General features: G+C 37.2%; 1 protein-coding gene across 17 annotated transcripts in view; it reads right to left on the reverse strand.

Moving 5' to 3' along the window:
* Positions 1–26,065, reverse strand: part of RALGAPA2 (Ral GTPase activating protein catalytic subunit alpha 2) — a gene marked incomplete at its 3' end in the record, with an annotated part of 326,498 nt that overhangs the window by 200,014 nt on the left and 100,419 nt on the right. For 9 of the 17 annotated variants that reach the window (XR_013992302.1, XR_013992304.1, XM_081034219.1 and 6 more), the window contains 6 exons: positions 23,676–23,787; positions 17,550–17,787; positions 14,382–14,546; positions 10,533–10,673; positions 3,944–4,078; positions 2,344–2,441 (listed from right to left, as the gene is read on the reverse strand). Coding sequence is in view for 14 of the 17 variants with exons in the window: in XM_081034219.1 (XP_080890345.1) it covers positions 2,344–2,441; positions 3,944–4,078; positions 10,533–10,673; positions 14,382–14,546; positions 17,550–17,787; positions 23,676–23,787 (889 nt within the window). Of the gene's footprint in view, positions 1–1,651; positions 2,442–3,943; positions 4,079–10,532; positions 11,005–11,665; positions 13,462–14,381; positions 14,547–17,549; positions 17,788–23,675; positions 23,788–26,065 lie in introns of those variants that run through there. The other 8 variants (XR_013992303.1, XM_081034222.1, XM_081034221.1 and 5 more) reach the window with 5 other exon arrangements.

Consider the following 26,065-nt stretch of genomic DNA (forward strand, 5'->3'; position numbering starts at 1 on the left):
CAAGAATGAGATTCCATTTTCACCCACTTGACTCATAAAAATTTTTAAACCTGACAAGAGCAAGTGTTGGCAAGAATGTGGATGAATGACAACTCTACACATTGCTGGCAGAAATATAACTGGTGCACCAACTTCGGAAAACGCATATTCTCTTGTAAAGTAGAATACATGAATTGTATTCCACCCTAGAGAAAACGTTAAACATGTAGATCTTGAAACGTATACAAGAAAGTACACAACAGCATGTTTGATTTTAAAAAATGAAGGAAACTAAATGTCCATCAACAAGAAAATGGAAATAAACTGTGGTATATGCATAGTGAAATATCATACAGCAGAGGAAAGTAAATAAACTACAGCTACCTGTCACAATGTGGATGAATCTTAAAAATACATAAAGCAGTCACTAAAGCAATAATATCACTTTTATAAAGTTTTAAAAATATGGAAAACTAAAGAACATATTATTTGGAAATACATATATAGAGCAAACCAAGGGTATGATAAACACAAAGTCAAGAAAATGCTGCACTCTTAGGGGGCAAGGAAAGAATTCATGTGCCAAAGCAGTGCCACGTAAAGCAATGGTATATATTTTTTGAATATATACATTTTCAAAAAAATGAATAAATATCAGGGTGGCTAATTAGATCAATTGGTTGGAGCGTGGTGCTAAGGGACGGATTTATGGGTCTTTATGTGATTGTTGAAATATACATACATAATATACCATATTTTGCAGTGTATAATGCACACTTTTTTGTCCAAATTTGTGAGGGAAAAATAAATATGTGCATTATACATGGGTAGTACTAATTCTGTAACTATATAAATGTTTTAATTCTTTTATTTATGCTTATGAGTTAAAAGCGTAACTCTAGAAATCAATAATGATATCCATATGCAAAATAATACCCTGGAATACGATCACTGGTTTTGTTGAACTTACGCCGAACTTGCAACAATGAAGAGTTCTTGGCCTTCTATGATGTGTAAATATCGTAAATGTGTTACCGGTACATAAAACTTCTTGTATCTATATCTGTTCTTGTGTTTTTTAATTATTTGTTACATAAAATTTCTTGTACCATTATATGTTAAAAAATACATGCTAAAATTCCTTTATAATAAAAAAAAAAAATCAAGTACTTAAATGGAAACAAATCAAAATTTGAATTAGAAAATTAAAACGAAAAATTTTTTTCCTTGCAAGTTTGGGCCAAAAATATGCATGCAAATTATATATGGGGAAGACATTACCATGTTTCCCTGAAAATAAGACCTAGTCAGACAATCAGCTCTCATGTGTTTTTTGGAGCAAAAATTAATATGAGACCCGGTTTTATTTTACTATAAGACTGGGTCTTCTATAAAACCAGGTATAATATAATATAATATAACATAATATAATATAATAAATATAATATAATATAACATAATATAAATACAATACCGGGTCTTATATTAATTTTTGCTCCAAAAGACGTATTAGAGCTGATTGTCCGGCTAAGTCTTATTTTCGGGGAATACATGGCAAAATACAGTACATATACATATAGAAGATGGCATATGCCCTTTTAAAAAATAAATACATTAAACACTTTACATTGGTTATTTTCCAGGCAAGGGAGAGGCTTTCTCTTTTTATTTTGTACCTTTCTGTGAAGATTAAGTTTTCTATGAATATATATCACATTTTCAAAAAAATGAATAAATGTCAGGGTGGCTAGTTAGATCGAATGGTTGGAGCATGGTGCTAATAACACCAAGGTTGCTGGTTTGATCCCTGCATGGGCCATTGTGAGCTGTGCCCTTCTTTAAAAAAAAAAAAAAAAAGGAATAAACAGGAGTTATCTGCATAAATGAATTATGAACTACTTCAAATTTTCTTCTTTATACTTTATATTTGTTTTAAAAATGCTATTTCACATATTGAAAAAACAAAACAAAACAAAACAAAACCATAACAAATCTTTGCAGAAATTCACTTGTTTTGCAACTCATGACAGGTGGGGGCTACTACCTAAGTGATGTCAGGAACAGGAATCTGAATGTATGTTTGAAATGCAAGGATACCTGATTAAAAATACAGAATGCCACATACAGACCAGGTGGTAAATTCCATTTTATGTTTTTTTTTCTATTTTTGTAATGCGACTATAATTTTCAGAGAAAGCAAGCAAGACTTTAAAAGCTTTCAAGATTGTTTGGGCTTATGACCCATCTAAACGGAAAATATTTTTAAAAGAAAAGTATTACTTCCACTAATAAATTTATTTATTGGGCCAATAACTTAAATGTTTATTTTTAATGACAAATTGATTTGGTTTGAAAATATCTTACTGTTACTCCTTCATGTTCTTTCTTCACATATCCTTTATTCTCTTGAATAGGTTTAGACTCTGAAGAATTCAAATTCTGTGCATTTTCTACCATTTGACCTAGAGATTTGGCAAAAAAAAAAAAGAAATAAATAAACAGAAGGAATATTTCAGATAGTAAAATTGGAAAAAAATGTTTTATATATAGGTTATTATTAAATATAGATATTCTAAGATTTATAAAAACAGAAGTCATGGGTCTGGCAAAATGGTAGTCTATGGCACAAGTCTACACTATAGACCTGGTCTGTTTGGCGCAGAGAGAGTTTTTCAGAGAGAGGACTGAATGCTGCTCACTATGGCCAATAGGTCCACTTAGCACATTATGTTAGTAAGGGGTGGGGACAACAAGACTTGGCCTGGGGACCTGGGCAAGGGATCTTGAGAAAAGCTTCCTGAGTTAGCCAGGTGAGCTGAAAGGAAGAAGAAACTAGTGAGGTGGCTCAGTATTGCTCAAGAATAGACTGGTGAGAGAAACAACAAATATCCAGAATCAGTAATTTAAAAGGGATTATCATCACGAAGCCTGCAAATATTAAAAAGATCAAAAGAGGATTTTATGATAACCTGTGACCAATAAATTTGAAAAAAATACGAGTTGAACAAATTCCTAGAAAAATAAACTTATCAAAATCAAAATAAGAAAGGAAAATCTGAATAGTCTTATAACGATTTTAAAATTTGAAAACTCCAGGCAAATGATGGGTTCTACCAAATACGTAAGGGGGAAAAAAAATCACAACAATCTCACAAAAAACCTTTCAGAGAATAGCAAATCTTCATATAATGCATTTCTTAAATTACTTTTCATTGTATTTTCTTATTTCAAGAGGATTTCCAAGAGGCAATGCTTCCTTGCTCATTTGATGAGTTTAGAATGACCCTGACATTAAGAACTGTGAGATAACTTGTAGATAAATAAGGTTGGTTATTTTTTAATTAACTCATGAAACTAAACTGAGTAAGTGTGTTCACTGATACCAATCACAATTTAAACATGTACTTTCGATGTAAAATACATTTTTCACTGTTTATAGGTCTAACCATCTGCCTCTTTGCTTTCCACACCCCGTTCTTGCTGAAATTTGTTGGAGAAACGTGAGGACTAATGCTATTACAAGTTATTATTTTCAACCTCAGCAGAATCTACAAGCTGTGAATAAAATTTCTCACAAGTCCAGGCAGCTTTCCATTCTCACTGTCAACTTTTGTGGCTCTCCGTAGAGCCAATTTCCATATCCACTAAATCCGGCCCTGCTTTCTCCCTAACTTGCTGCTCTCCCTGACGTTGTGGTGTAACATTCTCTGCTTTCCAACTACCCAGTCACTCTGGACTTCTTTCTCAAACATGTCACACTGAAAAAAACTGTACATATATAATTTAGATAAATGTATTAAAAAAGATTATGAAAATATTTTACTGCCAGAAATCACATCCTTGCAATAAACTTAAAAAGGAAATTCCCCTGAGACAGAGTTAGAATATAGAAAGCAACACAACATGTAGCTTCTTCCCAGGCAGAACCTACAGTTCTGCATTAGTAACTGAAGCTCCTCCGTACCCTGAGAAGACTCCAAGCACAGCGGTTCCGTGACATCAGGTGTGCTGCTACTCCGAAAGATTGGCTGCTGCTGCTCTGTCACCAGGTGGCCAGAATCGACAAGTCCATTTTCTGAGAGCTGACATTCTCCCACTTCTGTGGGAATTAACACAAAACATGCAGGGATGTATTTCAAGATTTAAAAAAATAGTTTCACCACTTAAGACACTGATTCTACAAATGTAGTTTTAGATCTACTTTTTGTTCATAAAAACTGTGCAGTAAATAATCACATTATAAAGTTTCCTAAACTTGTTAACACTAATATTCCACTCCAAGAATACATTTTCAAGTTCTACAAAGCATTTTATATTTTAATCTAAGTGAAGGGGGAGAAAAAGAAGAGAAAAAGCCACAGAAATAGTTGAAAACTGTAAAAGTCATTTGGAATTTCAGTGATGGGCATGCCCAGGAAAGAGATCCAGGAAATACACGAAATGGCTCGTTTACATTTCAGGAGAGTAGAAAGTAGCATGTGTATACGTGCATGTGCACGCGCACACACACACACACACACACACACGCACACACACGCTCTCTCTCTCTCTCTCTCTCTCTCTCTAAAGAAAGATAAATGGAAACACAGGAATTTCAACTCTATTATTTATTTCAATGAATAAATGCACAACTGTCCAAAATAAAATACTATAATTACTTAATGGCTTATATTACCAAATACAATGTTGAATTAAGCACTAAAGTACGAAAATGATCCACTGGTCTTTTTAGAGAATCAATATATATATGACATAAAATAAAAAACCACAAATGAATATTGACCCCTGGATAATCACAGCTAGCATTATTACAAACTATATTCCCCTAGAGAATGAGTTCCCTCCTAGCTCATTTCTAAACTTCATGGTTCATTTTAATCTCCAAAGGCAACCCAAGCCTGGAAGGTAACCCAAACGGGAAGATCACACCACCCTCTCTACCTAGAATCACACCTTCGGAGGGGCATCACCTTTTGCCTAGGTTGTTGCAACAACCTCCTGACTGGTCACTGTCCCCCTTTTCTTGCCACCCTCATATTGATCCTCTCTGTGGCCCCAGAGAGGTCCCTCTAAAACAAAGACTTGCCTGCGCCACTCCTCCCCTGCCCAGGCCCATCATTGTACAGCCCCAAGCCCGTGCTTCTCACAGCGATTACAGGGCTCTCCTGGATCTCACCCCACAGGACTGACTCCCACAAGGAGCTCTCACTTACTTTAGTCCCCGGCAACCCCAGTCTACTTGGCAGCTGGTGCTGTCTCCCTCCTACAGCTCACTCCTCTGTGCTAACCTCACACCTGCTCCCTCCTCCTTCCCTCCCATGCTGCCTGAACATTCCTCCTCCTGGACTTAACCTGTGGTCCTGCATGTGAACCCTACCACTGCATCCCTCACCAGAGTCTACACTCACGAATGTAGTCATGAAACTTTACATCCATAGTACTACAACATCACATTTTCCAAAATGTTTAGCTAGCCTTACTCCTTCAAAGAAAAGACTAATCAAAATTCAGCCTGTATTATCTTACCTGGCAGTGTCACCCAATTCCTGACCTGAAATAAGACTTACTGCCAGCGTGCCACCCTCTGTATAACTCTTTAATCTGAGCCACAAACCAAAGCGCTGGCTTGCCAGAACCAAAAAGTTGTATGAAAGAGGGTAAGGGGGGTGGGGGGAGGGAGGTGAGGGTAAGGGGGATCAAATAAATGGTGATGAAAGGAGAACTGACTCTGGGTGGTGAACACACAATGGGATTTATAGAGGATGTAATACAGAATTGTACACCTGAAATTATGTAATTTCATTAACAACTGTCACCCCAATAAATAAATTTAAAAAAAAAAGTTGTATGTAGGAAGATTCTAAATGTGAGAGACAGGATTTCAACAAAGGATTGTTACTTTATTTATACTATCCAAATAAAAATTCCATTTAAAGTACGCTGACACAAGTTATAAGATCTCAAAACTATGAAATTTGTATGATCCTTCACTTATACTTCATAGTACTAGGTCACAGTCTAAATTTAGATCCTAATGGGAAGCTGAACTTAGGGTATAAGCAAAAGGAAGGCCAAGGTAAAAGAGCAGACAGACTCATTAAAGCCTCGTCTTTCCAGGTTATCTTTGCTCAGAAGAGCTGAGAATTGCTCATGTTCCTACAGAGAAACACAAGACCTACGTACACATGTGTGATCAACCCACACATCCCCAAACAAGGATTAAGCCCTTTCATGGGTCTACTTCTAGGCTCTTAAGCATTAGGCAACAGAAGCCAAATACCATAGGGGCAGCTCATTTCGGCTGTCTTCTTTCATTGTTTATTCTAATCATGCAAGACACTGAAACCTTCTAGGAAGAGTTTATATTCATTAATGAACCTACTTGTTAATCCAATACCAATAGAGGGAGCCCAAGAGCTTCCTAATGCTCTAAAAAATAATTGGCAAGTGCCAGTTTTTATGGATAATGGGGAGAATGGTTTTATTCATTTAAACCTGATGCCAAAAACAAGAAGATGCTGGTTACTGGACTATGAGAAGAAACAAGAGCTGGGCCAACACTGGCAGCATCTTTTTAAAGATAAAAACCATCGCCATCTGGTGGGATGTAGCACAGCCGCAGCACCACGGCTTCCAAATTTGCGTCTCCCCACTGGTCCTCAACACGACAGACGCACAAAGAGCCTGCCATCACCAGCTGGTCTGCCTTCCCAACAGGCTGGCCTAATGCAGCTTTAAGGCTTTGTTTTTGTAAAACTGTTGGCAGGGGCTTCTCAGATGGAGGAAGTCCAAGCCTGTGGAAACCACCAGAAGTGGTGAGAGTGCTCCCACGATGAGGATGGGAAGGAATGGGAGAATCACAGTGTCAACTGTGCTGTGGGGGCTGTGGTGTTACTGGAGTCCTGAGCTTTTCCTGTAGTTGACTGTTAAGTGACACAGTGTGAAAAAAATAATTTTAAGTTCTCCCTATCCCACAATTTAAACGCAATTCCCTGATTTATAAATGTACATTTCTTGGCCTTTTCTCATACTTTGTACTAAGTATATACGCAATATATGTTTTGTATAAATAAATAAATGAATATCAAAAATAGTTTCTTGATACTTTTCCTTAAAAAAAAACACAACACCAAAAAACAATTCTTGAGCTCAAAAAACAAACAAAAACCGAAAAATAAACAATTCTTGAGCTCCCTCTGCTGGTTTTTTATTTGTTAAGATAGAGTAACTAACATTAAAGCTGCTCCCATTCTCCAGTTTCAGTTGTAGGAGTTACTCTTTCATAACAAATTTAAAACCATGTTAACACTGATATGCACATATCAAGATACAGGATTATCTGATATTCAAAATAGAAAAAGAACAATCTAAGTTATATAAAAATTGCATTATAAATTCTGGGAAGTCTAATGCATTCTCTGTTTTGAATATCACACAATTTCTATCTGAATCACTTCAGAGAGCTAAATTTATACCACATCATTCACTTTCTCTCAAGCATAGCTAACCCTATCCACCAAATTTTAAATGCACTTTCTAGCTTGATAATGTAAGTAACACAGTACCGTTACTAAATCATTGCTTTCTAAAGCTCCATTCAAAACGCTAGAAAAATGATCAAATAAGGGTTACCTAATTTCATTTTTTCCCACTGAGAGAAGAATCAGTATGATTAAATTGTGTAAACCCTTCAGAAACTTCTATTTATTCCAGACGTCTGACTAGTTTTAAAAACAATTTCACTCACTTTTTATTTAATCTAAGGCTTCCTTAATCAACCTTATTAAATTGAGTAAGATTCTTTCTTCAATTACCAAAATGCTGGGTCCATTTACCATTCACACAAGATTGCATAAGCAAAATTAGTAGTAAGTTCCTAACTTACAAAGCATTGTGCACGATACCAACTTGACCCTATAAAATCACAACAGATGTAAATCAACTTAGCATCTTGAAGTTTCCCGCAAGGTCCAAAGGTGAATAAGTCTGAATCCTGACAACAAGCTCAGGAAGTACTACCTGGAAGCCAGAGAACCAGATGCAGAAACAGCTAAGTGAGGCTTTCAGTTAGGTCCCATTAAGTCTCTTTCAGAATGAGGAAAGATCTCTAGTTCTGTAATTATTATTACAATGTTCCTAAACAAAAAAATAAAATCTACCATCTGCATGGCCTTTAAGCACTACAGACTGATAAATGTCCCAACACAAAAGCAGTTAAAATTGCAAAACAGCTGAAAAGAACTGTTTCCACATAGGAGAAAAGGGGAAATTACTGAAATTGCCAGTTCTACCTCTATGTTTGTTTATGTAGCTATTTATATTAATGGACTACAGGTGTGGTGACTTTCCCAAAAGTCAAATAAAGAGTCTCAAAGGGATCAGAGTAAGATATAATAGTGGCTGACAATTCTCTATTGTTTATATTATTAACACAATTTGGTGGGTTGAATAGTTATAGAGATTAGAAACAAAAACAAGAAACGTTAACTTAAACGAAAACAAAATTAGCAATGCTTTTTATACTAAAGAACCTGTGGCCAGAAAGTCAACCTTAGAAGTGTCTGTATATCACGAATGGGTGGATGTACACCTATCCACATCTGTATTTAGCAACAGGTTAGCGAGACATGCCAACATATTAGGATTCAAACTGGAGCACAGATTTAATGCTCTATTGTGTCAACCAGTGGAGAGGGTACAATCTAGACTGAGGACTGATACGCATTACTCTTGGCCCAGTCTCTTGATACAATAGTCAGGAAGTACAATGTCATCACTTTAACAGTAAAGAACAAACGTATCCGATTAATGCAGAGCTCGTTACTCTAGTTGTCAGATGAAACAGAGAGAGCAAACAGCAGATTGTTCTCTCAAAGTTACTATACTGCTAAGTCCCTTTACCCTTTGTGCTATCAAACTAGGAATAAGGATGGCAAAGGTAGGAAAACACAGACCCAGTATGACCTGCATCATTTCATTCTAAATCAGTGTCTCTCCACTTCAGCACTACTAATATTTTGGGTCAGATAGCTCTTTGTGAGGAAGACTGTCCTGCACGTTATAGGATGTGTAGCAGCATCCCTGGCTCCCCACCCACAGCCCCAGTCGTGACAACCAAAACTGTCTCTAAACATTGCCAAATGTTCCCTCAGGGGCCAAATCCTCCCCAATTGAGAACCACTGCTCTAAATCATATTCAGCTTCTGTTGGAACTGGGTAAGTATACATGGGAATTAAGAATCTGAGTAAACTACAATATAATAATGAATGAGAAAAAAGTTTCCAAAAATGAGATTACTAACAGGAAGAGTTTTCTTCTGAGTACATATTCTGGACAAACTAGTAAAAATTTAAATGAAACAATACGCGGGGGAAATGGACTATGGAAAACGAAAACTCTAAACCATGAAAAATGTTCATTTAGGATATACCGCATACATCAGCCAAATAGAAAACAAAACTACTTAAAATACTTTGTGAATCATCTCTAGGCATTAGCATTTTTTTGAAAACCAAATTATCAAACAGTTAATGGGAATCAGTAATTTAATTGACTGGTGCCAATCTTCCCATCTACCATTCTTACTGTTTTTTACCTTTGGTATTTACTAGGGAAAAAGAATTTTCTAAGAACCATTGTCCTTACTCTTAATAAAACTATCTTCTACAGAAGAATAGTAGGACTATTCTTCTACTACAGAATTATTTCATATTCTGTAAATTAAATAATATGATATTTTACACTCTTCAGGGGAATTAAGCTTTAATTTTTGCTTTGCTAAAACCACAATACGACACTATGACACTAAACCAGTATGACACTATTTAGTGCTACAGAAAGCCACAATTAGGCTATTGCCAATATTAAATAAACACTAATTTATAAAGCTATCTTTCTGAAAATAAAAAAGAACAATGAAAATATTTCCCTCTTTAGTAACAAAATTCATTTCATCTTAGAATCACTGAAAAACAAGTAGACATAGACCTAATTATTCACTGTAGAGCAAATTAAATCCTTTTCTTTGGGTATCTATGCCAAAAATTACTTTTGGTGCTGTAACATCTTAATAAACCAGAAAACATACTGTGTGTAAACCTCAATTTTAATTGGCTGAAGCGCAGGAACAATGTTTCTTTGTTTGCAAAATTAGCACTTTTTAACACTTTTTTTAACTCAAATCTCAATAATCAGTATGAATCTGTGTAAACTGATCAAAATTATATGAAAATCCCCTTCCGTTCCTTAGGAACTGTATAGACACTATACCAGGCATCACTGTTTTCCCCTATTAAAAACTACGGGTCACAAAATTATCTTATCCTTCTTAACTAAGAATGCAAAGACCAGTGGTATTACAATTTTTTTTTTTTAACTATCTACTAGCTACTAAATGTCTAACTACATAAAAACAATTATTAATATTCAATGAAAATTGCAATGCCCAGGCACGCATGCGTGATGTGGGGATATTAACAAAGGAAGCAAGGCCCAGAGGCAAGCGGGAGAAGCCGGGGGACACTGACGGACACATGAGACAGAATTACAGTACCTGACAGCCTGTGGGAGCAAGAAGAGTAAGAGAGACCAGGGAAGAGAGAGCTCACGGTGTGAAGGAGGAGCGGGACGCTTTTAGTGGCGAGCAAAGCCTCAGAAAGGTAGACACAGTTGCTGATAGACTGGCTTCGCTTAGCTTCCAGGAGAGATAAAGTAATAATTATGTCAGAAGAACATCAGGATCTTTCACTTCTTTTTCATTATTATTTTTCTGGGCTCTCTTTAAACATGTAAAGAGGGTCATTTTAAACTTTAAAGGCAGTCAGTACAAAGCACAGTATTTAATCATAGTCTCTAAATACAGCCAACTTTCAGTCATTCTGATGAAATGGGAGATGAGCAATTCACAAATAATCCATCTTATTTTAGAATGCTTTACATGTTTAGTCTTTCCTTGTCCTCTGCTGTGTATCAGATTCGCACTTGGGTTGCTTATTTGGGCAGACATTATAATCAGTTTTCCCTTTCTAAAGAATACAAACAAAAAGACCTTGGTGAGGGAGGGAAAATCCAGCCTAAGATTAAAATTGTTCTATAAATAACAAATAATTCAAAAATTAGTTTACTGAGAGATGACTGTGTTCAAAAGAAAATCATTTATTAAATTAAATATCCTAAAAGCTTAAGAACATATAAAAATCAAGTTGAATGTTAAAATATTTGATAAGCGGAAAAAAGGTAAAAATCTCCATGGAACCCATCCTTTTATATCACATTTCTTGCTTATTAAATCCATAATTTCCTACTGTAAACTTTATGGTACTCTTAAGTTTTCTACCGGGGATGCCAAAAAAAATGTATACAAGTGGACACGTTGGTCAACGTTGCTCAAGCAGTAGTCTACCGTAATCAGAAGTGTCTGGACGCTGATGGGAACCACTTTGCGCGCCTCTTATAATTGCAGAAGTCAAGTGTGACTTGTATTCATCTTTAGTTATCAGTATATATTGTTACAATTTTAATACAGTTTTCCTTTCTTAAAATGTGTATACATGTTTTTGGCACCCTCTGTATATACTGCTAGTAAAATGACCATTTGAGAAAATGGATGGACACTGGAAGAGAATATGCCTCATATATATGAAACCACCATCAGTAAAATCAGTTTTATCCTTAAAACAAAAATATAAAGGTTTACATGCTGTTTTTATTGTCTTTACATGATTTTAACATTAATGAAATAGAATTACAAACAGTAGTGACACATTTTCAAAAAGTGAAACAAACTTTTTGCTTTCCTGTCTTTTTCTCCATCCTTTGGCCATCAGTATTCCCAGTTCTAATTCCCAGTTCTGAAGGACTATCTGCAATGCAATTATATTATAATTCACAAATGTGTAAGATAATATTTAAGTAAAAATGACTTCCATGTAAACATCAAACTGACTGACTGAAAAGATTTGTTCATTTCTCAATGTTAGAGATGCTTCATTTGAATGTTGTTTTAAAAAGTTTTCCTTCTGTAAATCAAACAATTGTGCATTTTTCCAAAATTGATCACTAGATACTTTAGAAATAATAAAACACGAAATAATTATTTTGTGTGGAAATTTGTTTTAATCACTAATTTTAAACATCAAAAATTTAAGCATCATTTTCACTCAGGAACACAGTTGTACTTTATAATTCTTTAAGACTCTCCTTGCCAGTCCTTGTAAGTTACAAACTAGTGCATTCTCTGTTAAATTGTCATTTCCCTACCCTGCAATTGCTTATTTTATATTTCCCTCTTGCCACAGTCACTGACATTTCCTCAAACTAAGAGTACTCTGTGGTGCAAATCATAATAAACTAATCTTAAATTATTTTATTGGGATTGGGGAAAAAAATCAATTTCATATGGGCCCTCTATAATAAACATCTTAATGCTAAAAGTAGCAAAAACTAACTTCATGAGCTGTTCTCTCATTAAAGGTGGCCTCTACACAAATCAAAATCTACCATAAAAATATTCTGGGCCTTTTTAAAAGACATAAAGTGAATTATTACACAATGTAAAAATTATAGAAATGCTAATATTTAGTTTACAAAGATCCATTTTATAAAACAGCATGATATGATGAAATCTTCAAAGACCATTGCTTTCACAGGCAACAAAAAAGATTCATAATATTTTATGATTTTTAGAAATACAAAATAAAATAGGAAATATATATTTATGCATATGTATATATATATATTTATCTATACCTATGAGTGTATAAAATACAAAAAGATAATAGATCTGTCCAACTCAACAGCTCTCATCTTCATTATATTTTACAGGTTATAGTTTCAAGTGTTTTTAATTTAATTAATCCTACAAATGCCGGGTTTATGGTTTTTAAGTGACATACTCCAAATACCTTTACGTGATTTTGTAAAAATTCTCATTTTTGCAATACCATGGCTTTTCCGACACCTGAGGACACTGACAAACAAAACCTCACTGGCATAAACGTGCTGAGGAATTTCTAAAACGTACCGGTGTCTCTACAATATTGTTGGTCTAAAATATCTGTTGAGAAACTAAGACGCAATCACTTCTATGGCTGTGTTTTAGCCAAATAGTGGTATATTAAACATGCAATGTCCAATAATTTGCTACTCATTAAAATGTGAGAAAAAAGTATTAAAAAGTGTTATGAATGATCACTTTTAGTATAGTAACTCAAGGGTTAGGAGGGACAGCAGCAGGAAGTCTGAATAGCTCAGGCATGATGCCACCTTTATCACAAACTTCTATTCATATCCCTTTCTTTTAAAGATCCAGAGATGGAGAAAGGAGTTTTTAGGAGGTGGGATGAGACAGGAAATCAGTGAATAAGTCTTCCCAAAAGTTGCCTGTTATCAGGAATAAGGTGTCTCCTCAGGGGAGAGGATGAAGGAAAGCAGGAAGTAGAACAGGAGGTGAATTCCAATAAGGTAAAAATTACCAACAGATGCTATAGAAAACAAGCATGAGACAGTTAGGGTTAAGGTGTAATATATTTTCATAATAAAACTCCAATAGGATTCTAAGCCTTTACTAAGCACTACAAAACACGCTGAGTATAAACAAATAAATCTGATTATGACCGGAGGATATTGTGACTTCCCACAACCGACCTGCTGCCCACCAAGGCCAAGGGCACAGCATTCCTGCTGTGAAACACCACGGGGAGCTCAGGTAAATTTGTTCTAAACTTCAGTTACAGCTCAGTCACTGGGACTGGCGGGCAGGGTCGGAGGAGCGGCGCTTTATTTCTTCTCATGAAATACTGGATGTAAGTTTACTTTTTTGAAGATTTCTCTTCGTTTTAAGAGTAAAGTGTAGCAAAGCAGTCTGATTCACGGGGTTCTTGGTCAAGTTCTTTTTTATCCTAACAGGCTGTAAGGACAACATCTGTAGGCATGGAAAGCTCAATTCTCCAAAGATGCAAAAAATTTAAACGTCTCCATCTAGTCCTGAAAACTAAGTGCATTATTCTACTTTTCATTGCTGGAACAAGTTGCCACACTCTCTCAAAATTAATATGTTCAACAACAACAATAATGCAACTAATTGTGTGATTACTAAGAATTTATTTTCCTGAAAGTCCATTTCAGGATGTCAGGAAAACATCCATTTTCTCTTTTGCACAAATATATCACTCAGTACTAATATCTCAAGTTCTTTTTCATAATGAAGGATTTAGAAATAAATATCAACTGATTTGAGAAGTGATCAGAACAGAAAGTTAAAAAGATACCGAGACATCTCATTTAATAAATAAAAGGTCAGTATTTAAGTTCTGAGAATTTTAAAATTCTTACAACATTTTACCCTATAAATCCATTTTAGATAGCAACTAGACCTTTGGGAAATATTCAAATAAATATTTACCGGTTGCTTTTTGGCGAACAGTATTTCTTGCTTTCTCAACTCCTGGTGCCCCAGATGTGGTTGCACTCCTAAATCGCATTGGCTCGGTCACATCTGGGTGGCTCCGCCAGCTGAGAGAAAAGGATCTTCCCACAGTGGTTCCTTTCTGAGAATCTAGGACACAGCCTGATACATGTAAGACAAGAAAAAGAATCTAAGGCTGAATTCATTATTCATTTCATAGCCTACACTGCTCAGCAAATTTCATAACTATGATTATGTAAAATCAGCAGTTTGTGTTGTGGCAAATTAGGTACCATTTCCTTATATCGTAATTTAGGAAGTTATTCATATATCGGACATCTAAAAGTCCCTGTTGCTAAGTATTTTTCAAGCATCTCCAATAGTCTCGTGAAAATTGACTCATAGTTAGTATTCACTCTAATATACAAAAATCAATAATAGACCTTTCTCAATATAAGAACAATGTCAAAAGAAGTTACACCACTGCTCCCAAAACATTCCAAAAACTTTTATAAACCAGAAAATTAGAGATCCTGATTTTAGAACAGTACACCATCTTATAGGCGCCAACCTCTCCACAAATGCCCAAGAGAAATTTATGCCTATGTACTCTAATTAGTCAGTCAAATGAGCAAGAAAAATGAAAATCTACAAATAACATCCTATTTCAGCAAAGCCATAAAACAGTAAAATATTTCAGCTATGTGATTAGACTACTCTTCTTTCCTCTCATATTGCTCTGGTCAAATATTTCAAATGAGTGGTCAAAGATCCAAAAGAAATAGCGGAGAAAAGAGAATGAGACACTAAAAGATTTCTGCCCAGGTATGATGTAGCCAGTGGGTGCCACTTGACTTGTGGCTTGTTTTCACACCCAGGTTCCACTGAGAGTGTATTTTGTTTCTACAAGTCCAATACTTGGAAGGCAAATATTTCTATAATGAATATTTAAATCTGTTTTTAGAATAAGGCAACATAATAAATAAATCAGAAACATGTGCCATGGTCATTAATTAAATTTGTTCTGTATCATTCTGGAAATAGTATTTTTGAAGTTGTTGACCTTCTTATGACAAGCTTATCTGTTTCCAGGACTCTGTGTCTGTACAGTGGGAGGGAAGAAAATATCACAGGGGGCTGATGGAGAGGGTACATTACAAGAATTTCAGGAGGTAGAGAATGTACTTAGTTTGAGAATATCCTTACTTCCTGTCTTGGCAACTCCCCTCTATCCTGAAAGTCACCCCTAGTGAGGTAGCCCTTCTTCAAGGCTGAGAACTAGGGAGCCAAGTTCCTGGCTAGAAGCATCTTGGTCCTCTTACACTCTGAGCTTGCACCGAGGCCCTGAGAGCTGCTACAGAGGACCAGACAGAGGCCAAGGGTCCAGGCTCTTGGCTCCCTACTTCAATCCCAAATCTCTGGTCTAATACATATTTTAGGAAGGACTCTTCCTAGCTTCAAAGGGGGAGAAAAAAGGATCTCCTGCAAAAATAGTAGGTTAGAAAATCACTGCATTAAACAGTCTAAATCTAAACTGTCTAAATAGTCTAAATTTAAACTGTTCCACTGGAATGCCATGTACTTAAACTACTGTGTTTTGGCTTCTTACTAACTTGCTTTTACTAACTGGTGCTTTGGTAAGCCACTCATAGCCCGCAATGAAGATATAAGAATCAGTCACATAAATTACATGTCTCTATGGTTAATTAATCATGTAATTGGTTCACACCTCCCAGTATCCACATCCTCTTTTGTCCTCTCCCACACTGACTCTGGGCTTCAACACTTAAAACACTTACAATGACCTACTTTGGCAGTAAAACTGAGCGAGTATTGATTTCAAGTGCATTTGAAAATTTGGGCTTGCTCACTTGCTGCTCCTGGAACCCTAAGCCTCGGCTAGCCTGCTGGGTGATAAAAGATATATGGCCCAGTCACCCACACTGCCCCAGCTGACAGCCAGCTAACCCCCAGACATAGAGCTGCCAAGTTCACAGTCTAGCTGACTACAAACACGGGAGTGAAAGAACTGACCAAATGAGTACAATCCAAGTCACCAACATATAAAATCATGATCTAAATAAATGGTAGTTTGAGCCACTGTGTTTTGGGATAATTTGTCACACAGCAAAAGCTAACTGACACAATCTATAAGGCTACTGTTGAAGTTGTAGTCAACTACAGCATGTAAGGTACCCTTTATGAGAAGAAATTCCTATCAGGTCTTAGAACCAGAAAAAGCTATGTATCACCTAAGCAAGTGAACTGTTTTTAGCTTTTGTATTCTGTGAGTCCTTGATATAACCCTGTGAAGATAAGAGTCAAATCCAGGGTTGCCCCCTTCTTACCTCCCTAGAAAGTATATGAGGCTCTCTGGCACGCATTTTGGCATTTTAACCATGCCTGTAGCTCCACCCGCTTTCTTTTTGCCCTGATGTCCTTACGTACTTTATCTACTGTATTATTCATATTTCTATGAGCTGCCTCAAAATCTTTACATAGTAAGTTGGAGTACAAGTGAATAAATTTAAGAACTGTGTCACAGTGAATACAGGGGCTGCCAAATTGTCATACCCAAAGAAACCACCACTAATGTTTTCCACCTTGATCTGACTCTAGGTCTCAACAGTTTTTACCAAAAAAACGTAACAAAGCCGAAATGACTCCCATCTGAAGAATTTGGAATTTTTCCACCTTGGCTAGGGAGGCAGTAGAATATGTCTCAATAGTGTGGCATCTTGAGTTGGACTTGTTTGGCTTTGATTTCTGGCTTTACCATTTCTCAGCTATGTGATCTTGAATGAGTCAATCACTATGGACCCTGTTCTTCAGTTTATTTGTGATATGGAGATAGTTGTATCTACTTCATAGGGGACCATGCAGGTGAAGAGAGAAAACACTAACAAAGCACTAGCCATCATTATTATTGTTTTTACTACTACTGCTACTATTTCCCTTCATTTTCCTTCTTCCACAACCTCTTCCATCATCCTCATTAAGTAGAGAGTGCTATGAAACACAATTTAATGTCACCATTAAAGACACTGCCTTTATGTCTGGTTCAGTTTATTATGAAATGTTTGCTTTAATCTCCTACATGTATAAAGACACACTGCTTCCCTGATGTCTCAGACATCTGGTATTACCCTGTAAAAGTGGAAATACCTTTGCCTCGTTGTTTCCTTTCCTTTTGTTCACTTAATTTGTCCAGAGGTAGGTTTGTCATCTCAACTCCATAAACAGTTCTCGCGAGCACTGCTGTCAAGGAGTCCATAATGTTGGCCCACTCGTTTATGAGTTCCTCCCATTCCGTAAGGGAGGACAGCACTCCAAGGAGGTCATCCCAGAGCTCTCGAGAAATGTACACACAGAGGTTTGCTCGGATCCAAGCTACAATGAGCGTCTAAAACCAACCAACCAACAAGAGAATGCATCAGCTTCATTCGCAAGAAGTACAATTTTTAACAAAATATTTTTTTATTAGATTCAGGTGCACAAGACAAAGTAATACTTAGACGTTTATCATTTATATCCCTCACACTGTGTGAACCCCCCACCCCCATCCACTATCCCTCTGACATCGCACAGAGCCATTACGTTTCCACTGTCTCTATTCCTAATGCTGTACTCTGCTTCTTGTAAGTATGTACATACATATATATACATATATATGAAAAATTATAGTTGGCATTCATTATTGTTCAGCTTCAAGTGTACAGTACAGTGAAATATTTTAAACTACTATTAATAAAATTAATTTTAAAATAAGTGCTTTTGTATATTGTTTCTTTTAATTTAAAATTTTGATCAGTTGTAATCAAGATTTGAGCTACTGTGAAGTGAGTTATTAAAAAAATACTGATTAAAAATTATTCTAGTGTCAGTGGTTGGTCCTGGTATAACTGGGGAGAAGACACAGCTCTCTGTAAAACTATTCTTTCCTGAGACAGCTCTTTCCCTCGTTATTTACAGTGGCTACTTTAAACCTCTTCTTCTCTATGTAAACCTCCAACCCCACCAAGTCCTCCCTGGTTTTTAGGAGACGAACTCACTGCAGACTTCAGAGAAAACAGAACCTATTAAACCGGAATGCCCTCAACCTCTGCCTACAAGACCCATGCATTCGCCCAGTTTCTCCTCCACCTGCAGGCTGTACGTGAAGAGGGGCTTCTGCTCTTCTATACTTGTCTCCACCTCTGCTCTGGATCCCTTCCTCAGAGTCTTCGTGTTTCCATTAACCCCTCCTCTCAGTTATCTCTAATCCATCTTACTTCCCCAGTTCCTCCCACCAGCATTTAAACCTGCTCCAATTCTTCATCATTTTAAGGAAAAAAAAATTCCGTTGAACAGAGATTCCCTCCTCTAGGCTAGAGCCCTTTTTCTTCACCTTTCAAAGCCAAATTTATAGTCAGAATGTTCCACACTCACTCCAGCTGCGCTTCATCTCGCAGTCAACAGACTGCTCTGGCTCTCTCCCTCCCGTGCCACCCCATCTTCTACCTGGGTTTTGGTCTCCATTGTCACGGCTCCAGTCAACATCTGTGTACTGCTGACTTCTGAATCTCCAAGTTCAGTCCAGTCCTCTTTGATGGTTTCCTGACCTATCTATCTGCTTACAAACATGTTCTACAGGAACTTATAATACAGCATAACAGTAAAATGAATTCCCTTTTTTCCATTGAGATTCTTCCAATTCCTCAACCTGGTCTCTCCTGCTACTTCTCTCTCTTCCCTCCCTCTTGCCTCTTGAACTCCCACTCCTTTTTGAGGTCATAACTTGGACATCACTTCTTCCAAGGTTTCCATGACTGCCACCCCACTCCTAGCCTCCTAAGTAGCCTTCAGTTTCCACAGTTCTCGGCATTTCCCCCATTAGAGCACTTATCGTTCCTTTCCTAAAGAGTCTGTTCATTTCCCTTTGTCCCTCCTCGACTCTTATGGTCCACAACACTAGAACCGCTGACATGGGAAACACTACAAGACAATTATGCATATATTCTGGGTATTTCCTTACCTTGAAATTGCCTAGTTCCTTACCTTTGTCAAAATATTTCACGTCCATTAAAATTCAAATCAAAATGTATTTCCCTTGAAAAAAGTGCCACGTCCATCCCAGATATGCCCCAGATGCTTTCCTAATCTTAGTATAGGAACCTTTGTATCCAAAATCCGTGTAACTTCCCTGATCTGTTGTCAGAGCTAAATGTACTTGTTAATGTAATTGCAAATGTACTAAATGTATTTGCAAATATTTCTTCCCAACCTAGTTGAAAACAGGTTCCTACTATCATTGGGAGCTGTGCTGTGCACGGAATAGGAATGAATTTGCTTTTTAATTAAAAGAAATTTTTCTGTAACATACACATAGGAAAACTTTAAGAAATAAAAAACAAAGTCTGTAATTAGGCAGGTCTGTTTTGACTACTTGAAAAATCATATTTAAGTGACCCTTATGCAATGTACTTTTTTCCTATTTTTCAATTCATGTTTATTACACTTTTTAAAGGGGTGAAAATGTTAAAGTTGAGCTAATTTAGTTAAGCATATTGAAAATAAGGTTTTGCTAATTTAGTTAAGCATATTGAAAATAAGGTTTTTAAACACAGTTAAAATCTAATTCTAAGATGAATGAATTTTTAAAAAATTAAGAACAATGAAAAATAAAAACTTAAAATAATTTTATCATGTTAATAATTTATTATATATTTTATGACTAAAATACTAGCTTCTGTTTATTCATTTTTACACTCCTGTTTTCAAAATGAGTTTGAAGCCATTACCATAAAGAGTATATATACAATAAAATTAATAAATAGTAGATCAAAAATATAATCTTAACAAAGTATAGGCTGACAATGTCACCAGGACTCAGACTCGTATTTGGGTATAACACGTTTCAGGTTTAAAAGCAGTTGTTTCGGTCGGGTAAGATATCCTTTATTGGGAATCTAGCGTTGGCTTCAGTTTATTAACTAATTATAAAACAAGGACAGAACAATGCCTTCCTGCAGCCTATAAAATTCATCTTAGCAAATCTCACATACATGTACACAGACCTGTTGAATCATCATCATAATTTACAACTAACAACACTTCCACACACAGCAAAATCATAACAGTCAGCGGGTGGCAAGTGACATCTTTGGACATGAAGGCAGGGCAGCATTTTAATAAGTTACCGTTTTCTAAAAGGAAGAGGGAAAGAGAGCCCCGGACTCTTGGTTCTGTCACTATCTTGGTTTGTGACCTGGGCAATTTACTTGGCTTTTCTGGAGTCATTTCTCGTTAAAAATAAAAAGCTGGAGAAGAGCACCTTCAAGGTTCTTTTAGCACTGAAATTCATGTTTTATCAAACACATCTCAGTATAGAAGCTGTATAAAAAAACCCACCTTTGCTAGCAAATCACTCCTTTTCTTACATACATTTCTTAACCAACCACTCTCTACATACATTTCCCTTCTCATCACTCTGAGGGGACTACACAATTTTAAGGTAATGGCTCAGACTATAAATAGCAGGACCATAGTCCAAATTTCCTGATATACTTTAAGAGCTTCAGTCTTAGGTCACAGTTAGCACTGACAAAAGATTAAACATCATTTATGGCAATCACCATTATTTGGTAAATATTTAAACTAACTAGAACTCAACTATCATGTGAAGAAAATTTGCCAACTCAAAGTTATCTACTGACAGAGGAAAAAACTAAACGCTAAATGAAAAATTAGAAAAAGATAAAAGGATAATGGTAACTTAAAATTTCCTGTCTCCTTTAATAGTCTCCTTATTCAAATTTTAAAAAATTAAGTATCTGGCTGTTGGAGACAGTCTACATAACCAAATGAATAATAATTCGATGACATTTTTGTTTTACGATGATGCCCACTTGATTGCCTGGCGGCTCTATCCAGACCTTTCACATTTTTCTCCCCCAGTGGATCTCACAAAAGATAATCATACATCCCAAATGAATCCGCTCTCATTGTTATGACAACCCTGCAAGATAGGAAGGTATCTTTCCTAATTGTGACACATTAGGGAAGAAACTCAGAAAGGTGAAGTGATTTGTCTCAAGGCCACACAGCCAGAAGTAACCAGAGCTGGGATCAGAACCCAGAATCTCAATCCCCAAAGCTCAGCTTCTCTCCACAAATTTATGGTTAGTGATTAAGTATTCTTCTTGATCCATCTAACTATTGCCAAAATAATAACAATATGAAAGTCATTAATGACCACAGACTCAAAACTAATCTTCAAGTAAGGTCTGACAAGATTTCTCCATTAATGAGGAAGATTTTTTTCCCCCCAAACCAAAACCAACCAACCAAACAAAAAACACAACTCCACAGTAGTCTTGCTTAATTCAGTGACAAGTTCTCATTCTAATTCCAACACACACAGATGCAGGGCCAGGTAACTGGTGAGGAATGAGGCCTAAACACCTGCCAGTCTGAGTCTGGCTTCAGTCCACGTCACTTGGCAGCCCCCGTCCCACCAGGATTGGGAGATCAAGCAGGTGCCGACAGTGAGATGCTCTAGGAGAGTCAGAGCAAAGTGGGCAGTGTCTATATTTCCAGGAGGGCAGCAAAGCAAGTGGTCAGTACCACCCTTGAGGCAAGAGCACAGTAAAGTTGGACACTCACAAAAGGATGTGTAGACCACTTTATATATCTAATAACTCAGAAAGGCAATCAAAGTGCAAGTGATTATACCATTCAGGAGGCAAGTGAGTACATGCCAATTACTTCTGCAGCCTCATACATCTTTCATCAGCTAAGGTCATTCAATCATACTAAACTATTAAAAATTAATATGAACAGTCGGGTTCTCTTGCATCACAATGGGATTAATTAGCGTTATTTAAAGAACTAATTTCTCTTTTTATCACCTTCACTTCCATATACTACCTGTATTCTAGATATGCTCTTAATATATACCCTCCAAAACCACTTTCGTGTCAACTGAGGAGGGAAGTTAACTTCTCCCTGTAACTGTCCATTTCAGCTCATGCTCTACTATGCTTTCTCCTATCAAATTATTCCAAGTCAGGCCCGTCCATTGTACTTACAAATGCCTTTATTTCTATAGAATGTCACATTTTCCCAGAGTTCTCTCATACTGTTCCCTTTCAGAAATGCATCATAAATTCTATGCATCCCATAAATATTTGTGCTTTCCAATAGTTGCAATAGGCTATCGCCCTCAGGACCTTTAAAACTTCCACTTTCCAGGCAATTATTTATCATCTACTTTCTCTCCCCTTCAGGGCAACATCAGACTACTCATTTTCTTGATCCTTCTCATCATGTGAGATGCAAGGAACAGAGCCATCTCCTTGGCTATCTGCTCCCACCTAAGGCCAGCCCAGCCCAGCCCGCCTCACCTTATCCAGGACTTCACTTCTGTAGTTCTCTCTCTCCCCAAGATTACCTTGTTCTCCCTCACTGGACAGTCCCTACTGGCAAGCAAACATACGTTACTACCAACTACCTTAAGCCCTGCCCATCACACATGCCGCTCACTCCAGCTAATTCCATTTTCCATCTCCCTACTACATCAGTACCTCTACAAAGCCTTGATTATACTTACTACCTCCACTGTCCAGCTCTCATTTTCTCCTCCATCCTCTTCATGTGGGCCTCATTCTCCTAGAACATTATCAACCACCTACATATCATCAAAGCCAGTGGTCAACTGGCTGTTCTCCTCTTACCCAATATCCTTCTCCAGGTATCCAGGACACATATTCTTCTAGTTTCCTTCCTATCTTCCTAGCCATCTTTGGTTGGCTCTTCTCCTCCATCAATCATGGAGATAGCCCTCTTCCTTCTATGACACAATATTCTCTCCCTAGATGATCCCATCCAGTCTGTGGCTGTAAACATAACTGTCCAACACAATGATGGCTCTTGTATTTTTATTTCTAGATTGAACTGCTCCCTGACTTTATTTCCATTCCCATACTTCTGTTCGTCCTTTATCTCTTCAAATCTACCTGGTCCTCCACCAAAGCCATCACCAGCTCTTGTTATTTTCCTAATTTCTACCAACCTCAAGCAAATCAAAAGAGAAAGATGGCGGAGAGGTAGGAAAGCCTAAAAGAAGCCGTGAACTAATTGTAAAGAATAGATTACAACTTTTAGGACAAAACTAAAGAAAAGGTCTACTTAAATTTCTAGAAATTTAAAGTGAGCTTAATTTTACTCTTAAAATTCTCAGTGATTAGTACTAATTTACTTTAAAATCTGATTCATTTTTTGCACCTGCAGTGTTTTCATAAAAAGACTTACCCTAAATAGTAAACCTGCCAAGCTCTGGGCAAACCAGTCCTTCATCTGTTTATCCTTCGGCTTCTGCATGACAGCTTCTGTTATCCTGAGTAGGATTTGCAACATCTGTTCCCTGGGCCACCAAAAATAAAAGCTCATGTTATTAAGCACATGTCCAAATCACTTTAATTTATAGGTACGAGAAATTCTCTTAAGAATTCAGCAACACAGGGAAACATGTATTACTCAAAAGTATTACAAATCTGAATGCCCATTACATAATACCATATTTTATCAAAATAAGTTACTTTACATCCTAAAAATAAGCATCCTGTGCTCACATCAACAGGCAGGATAAAATAGGCATCATCCTAGCATGATTTTTTTTTCCCCTTACAGAAAAGGGAGACAAGATTGTTTCTCCAACTGCGGTGAGTACTCAGTGAACAGCTGTGCCTAATTGAACTTATACAGCACTATTTAGTTTCCACATCCATTATGTTACTTAACCTGTACAGTCTCCCTTCTATCTTTGGAGCAGAAAATAAAACTGACTTTCTGGTCTTCATTCTGGGGAGATAAACAGTCAGCATTCTGTATGGCTGAACTCCAAAGTGCCCGCAAAGGTAGGAAGGTTTGGAAAGGTCACCACTGCTCACTTTGAGGCATGGAGCTTTGCGCCTGAAATATCCTGACTGTACCACAGGGCACAACTGAGAAAGCTGCAATCATGACATCTCAGTTACAGCGTCCCCCGCAGAAGAGGTTTTTTTTTAATATAAAAGGTCTTTGAAGAGTATAAAGCACTAGAGAGACAGAATAACACTACTAATTATGATAATAGTAGTAAGTTCTTTAGAATAGCCAAAGGCCTTTTTTCTAAGCTAAGTTATATTCATATCACAGCATCTGCTCACTTTTTCTTTTCCCAAATCCCACGGGGGGAAAATAGAACACATTATCTTTTGTATATAATGGAGGTCTATTTTTTCTGAGGGAAATCACCTTGGTTCCTTTTAACTTCTCCTTTAAGGTTTTACATACTAACCATTCATTTATCTTTATAACTTTCTCCCTGGCCTTACTGCTCTTTAGTGATAAAATCGAAAACTGGACAAAGTCATTTAGTCAAGCACAGATAATCTCTAAATCATAGTTCCTTTACATTTTTGTCATATTTCTGCATAATGGGACAGTATTTTCTCTTAACATGACACTGAATCTCATTAAACTTCTCATGGTTAATGACCTCTAGGGACTTCCTGCCCTATGTGCAGCTGACCCTATTGGATTTTCGTCCTGAGGTTATCTGTTGGCATATATCCTGCACTCTGTTCCGTTTGCTTCTGCTCGACACTACCCGTGGCTTCCAGAGCACAGACTGAGAAGAGCCACCAAGTCATGAAAGCTCTGGGCACGTGTGCATGGAGCACCTATGAAGAAGAGAGTGAGGGAAGAGATGGCAGGACTAGAGACAGCCTGGTGCTCATTACATTCAGGGGCCCCAAGCCCCTGTCACAGGTGGGGGGAAAGGCAGCCCCCGATGTCACCACTGCCGGCCTATACTATTGTGATGCTTAAGATAACGGAAAAAAAAATGACTCCTTCCACAAGAATGGTTACATACCCATCCTGCGAACATGATGAAAACAAGAGATGTAATAATTTCAAATAAGACCACAGTCATGGGAACTGCTATCAAAAAAAGCAAACCGATTGAAGCAATGACTGACAAAGACGCACGGTTAATTTAATTTCTGAACCTATGAAAGCTTGGAAATCCATGCAGAGTCTTCTGGAAGAAAATGAGGATGAAAAAATTGTCTCCAGTTTGGAAAAATCTTTCCTAACAGTTTTGACTTCAGCTTGTTCCATTGTATTCCGTGAAACACTGACTTTTGGTTACTCCTCCTCAACGGAGAACTACTCAGAGTGTAACAAACTTGTATCAGAGCACATGAAATTACGCATATGAGCTATCCCTGTGTTGGCAAAGGAATAGGGTTTTCCTGCACTCTTTATGATTTATCCTGTCCTCATGATCTCACACAGATGGCAATGCTGCTCATTCACATACCAGTATTAACTGTCTTGGGACCACTTCTTAGCACTTCCCTGGCTACAGCGCTGGTACAAGCCACCATCACCTATGGCCACAGACTTTGCGCTCCACCCACTGTACTGTCTCTTCTCCACATGTCAGTCAGAGAGATCTTCTGGAAGCATAAATCAGATGTGTGTGACAGTGCTGCACACAGAGCGGTAGCCAGTGTCCTTCCAGTGGCCGGCAAGGCCCCATGCAACCTGGTTCTGGCTGGCCCACTGCCTCATCCCTTCCCAGTCCCCCTCTCCCTCTGTCTTCTCCACTACACTGGCTGTCACCTTGTCCTGCCTGGAACATACTGTGCTGG

Source organism: Rhinolophus hipposideros, assembly GCF_964194185.1.
Source record: "Rhinolophus hipposideros genome assembly, chromosome: 22".
NCBI classification, from domain to species: Eukaryota; Metazoa; Chordata; class Mammalia; order Chiroptera; family Rhinolophidae; genus Rhinolophus; species Rhinolophus hipposideros.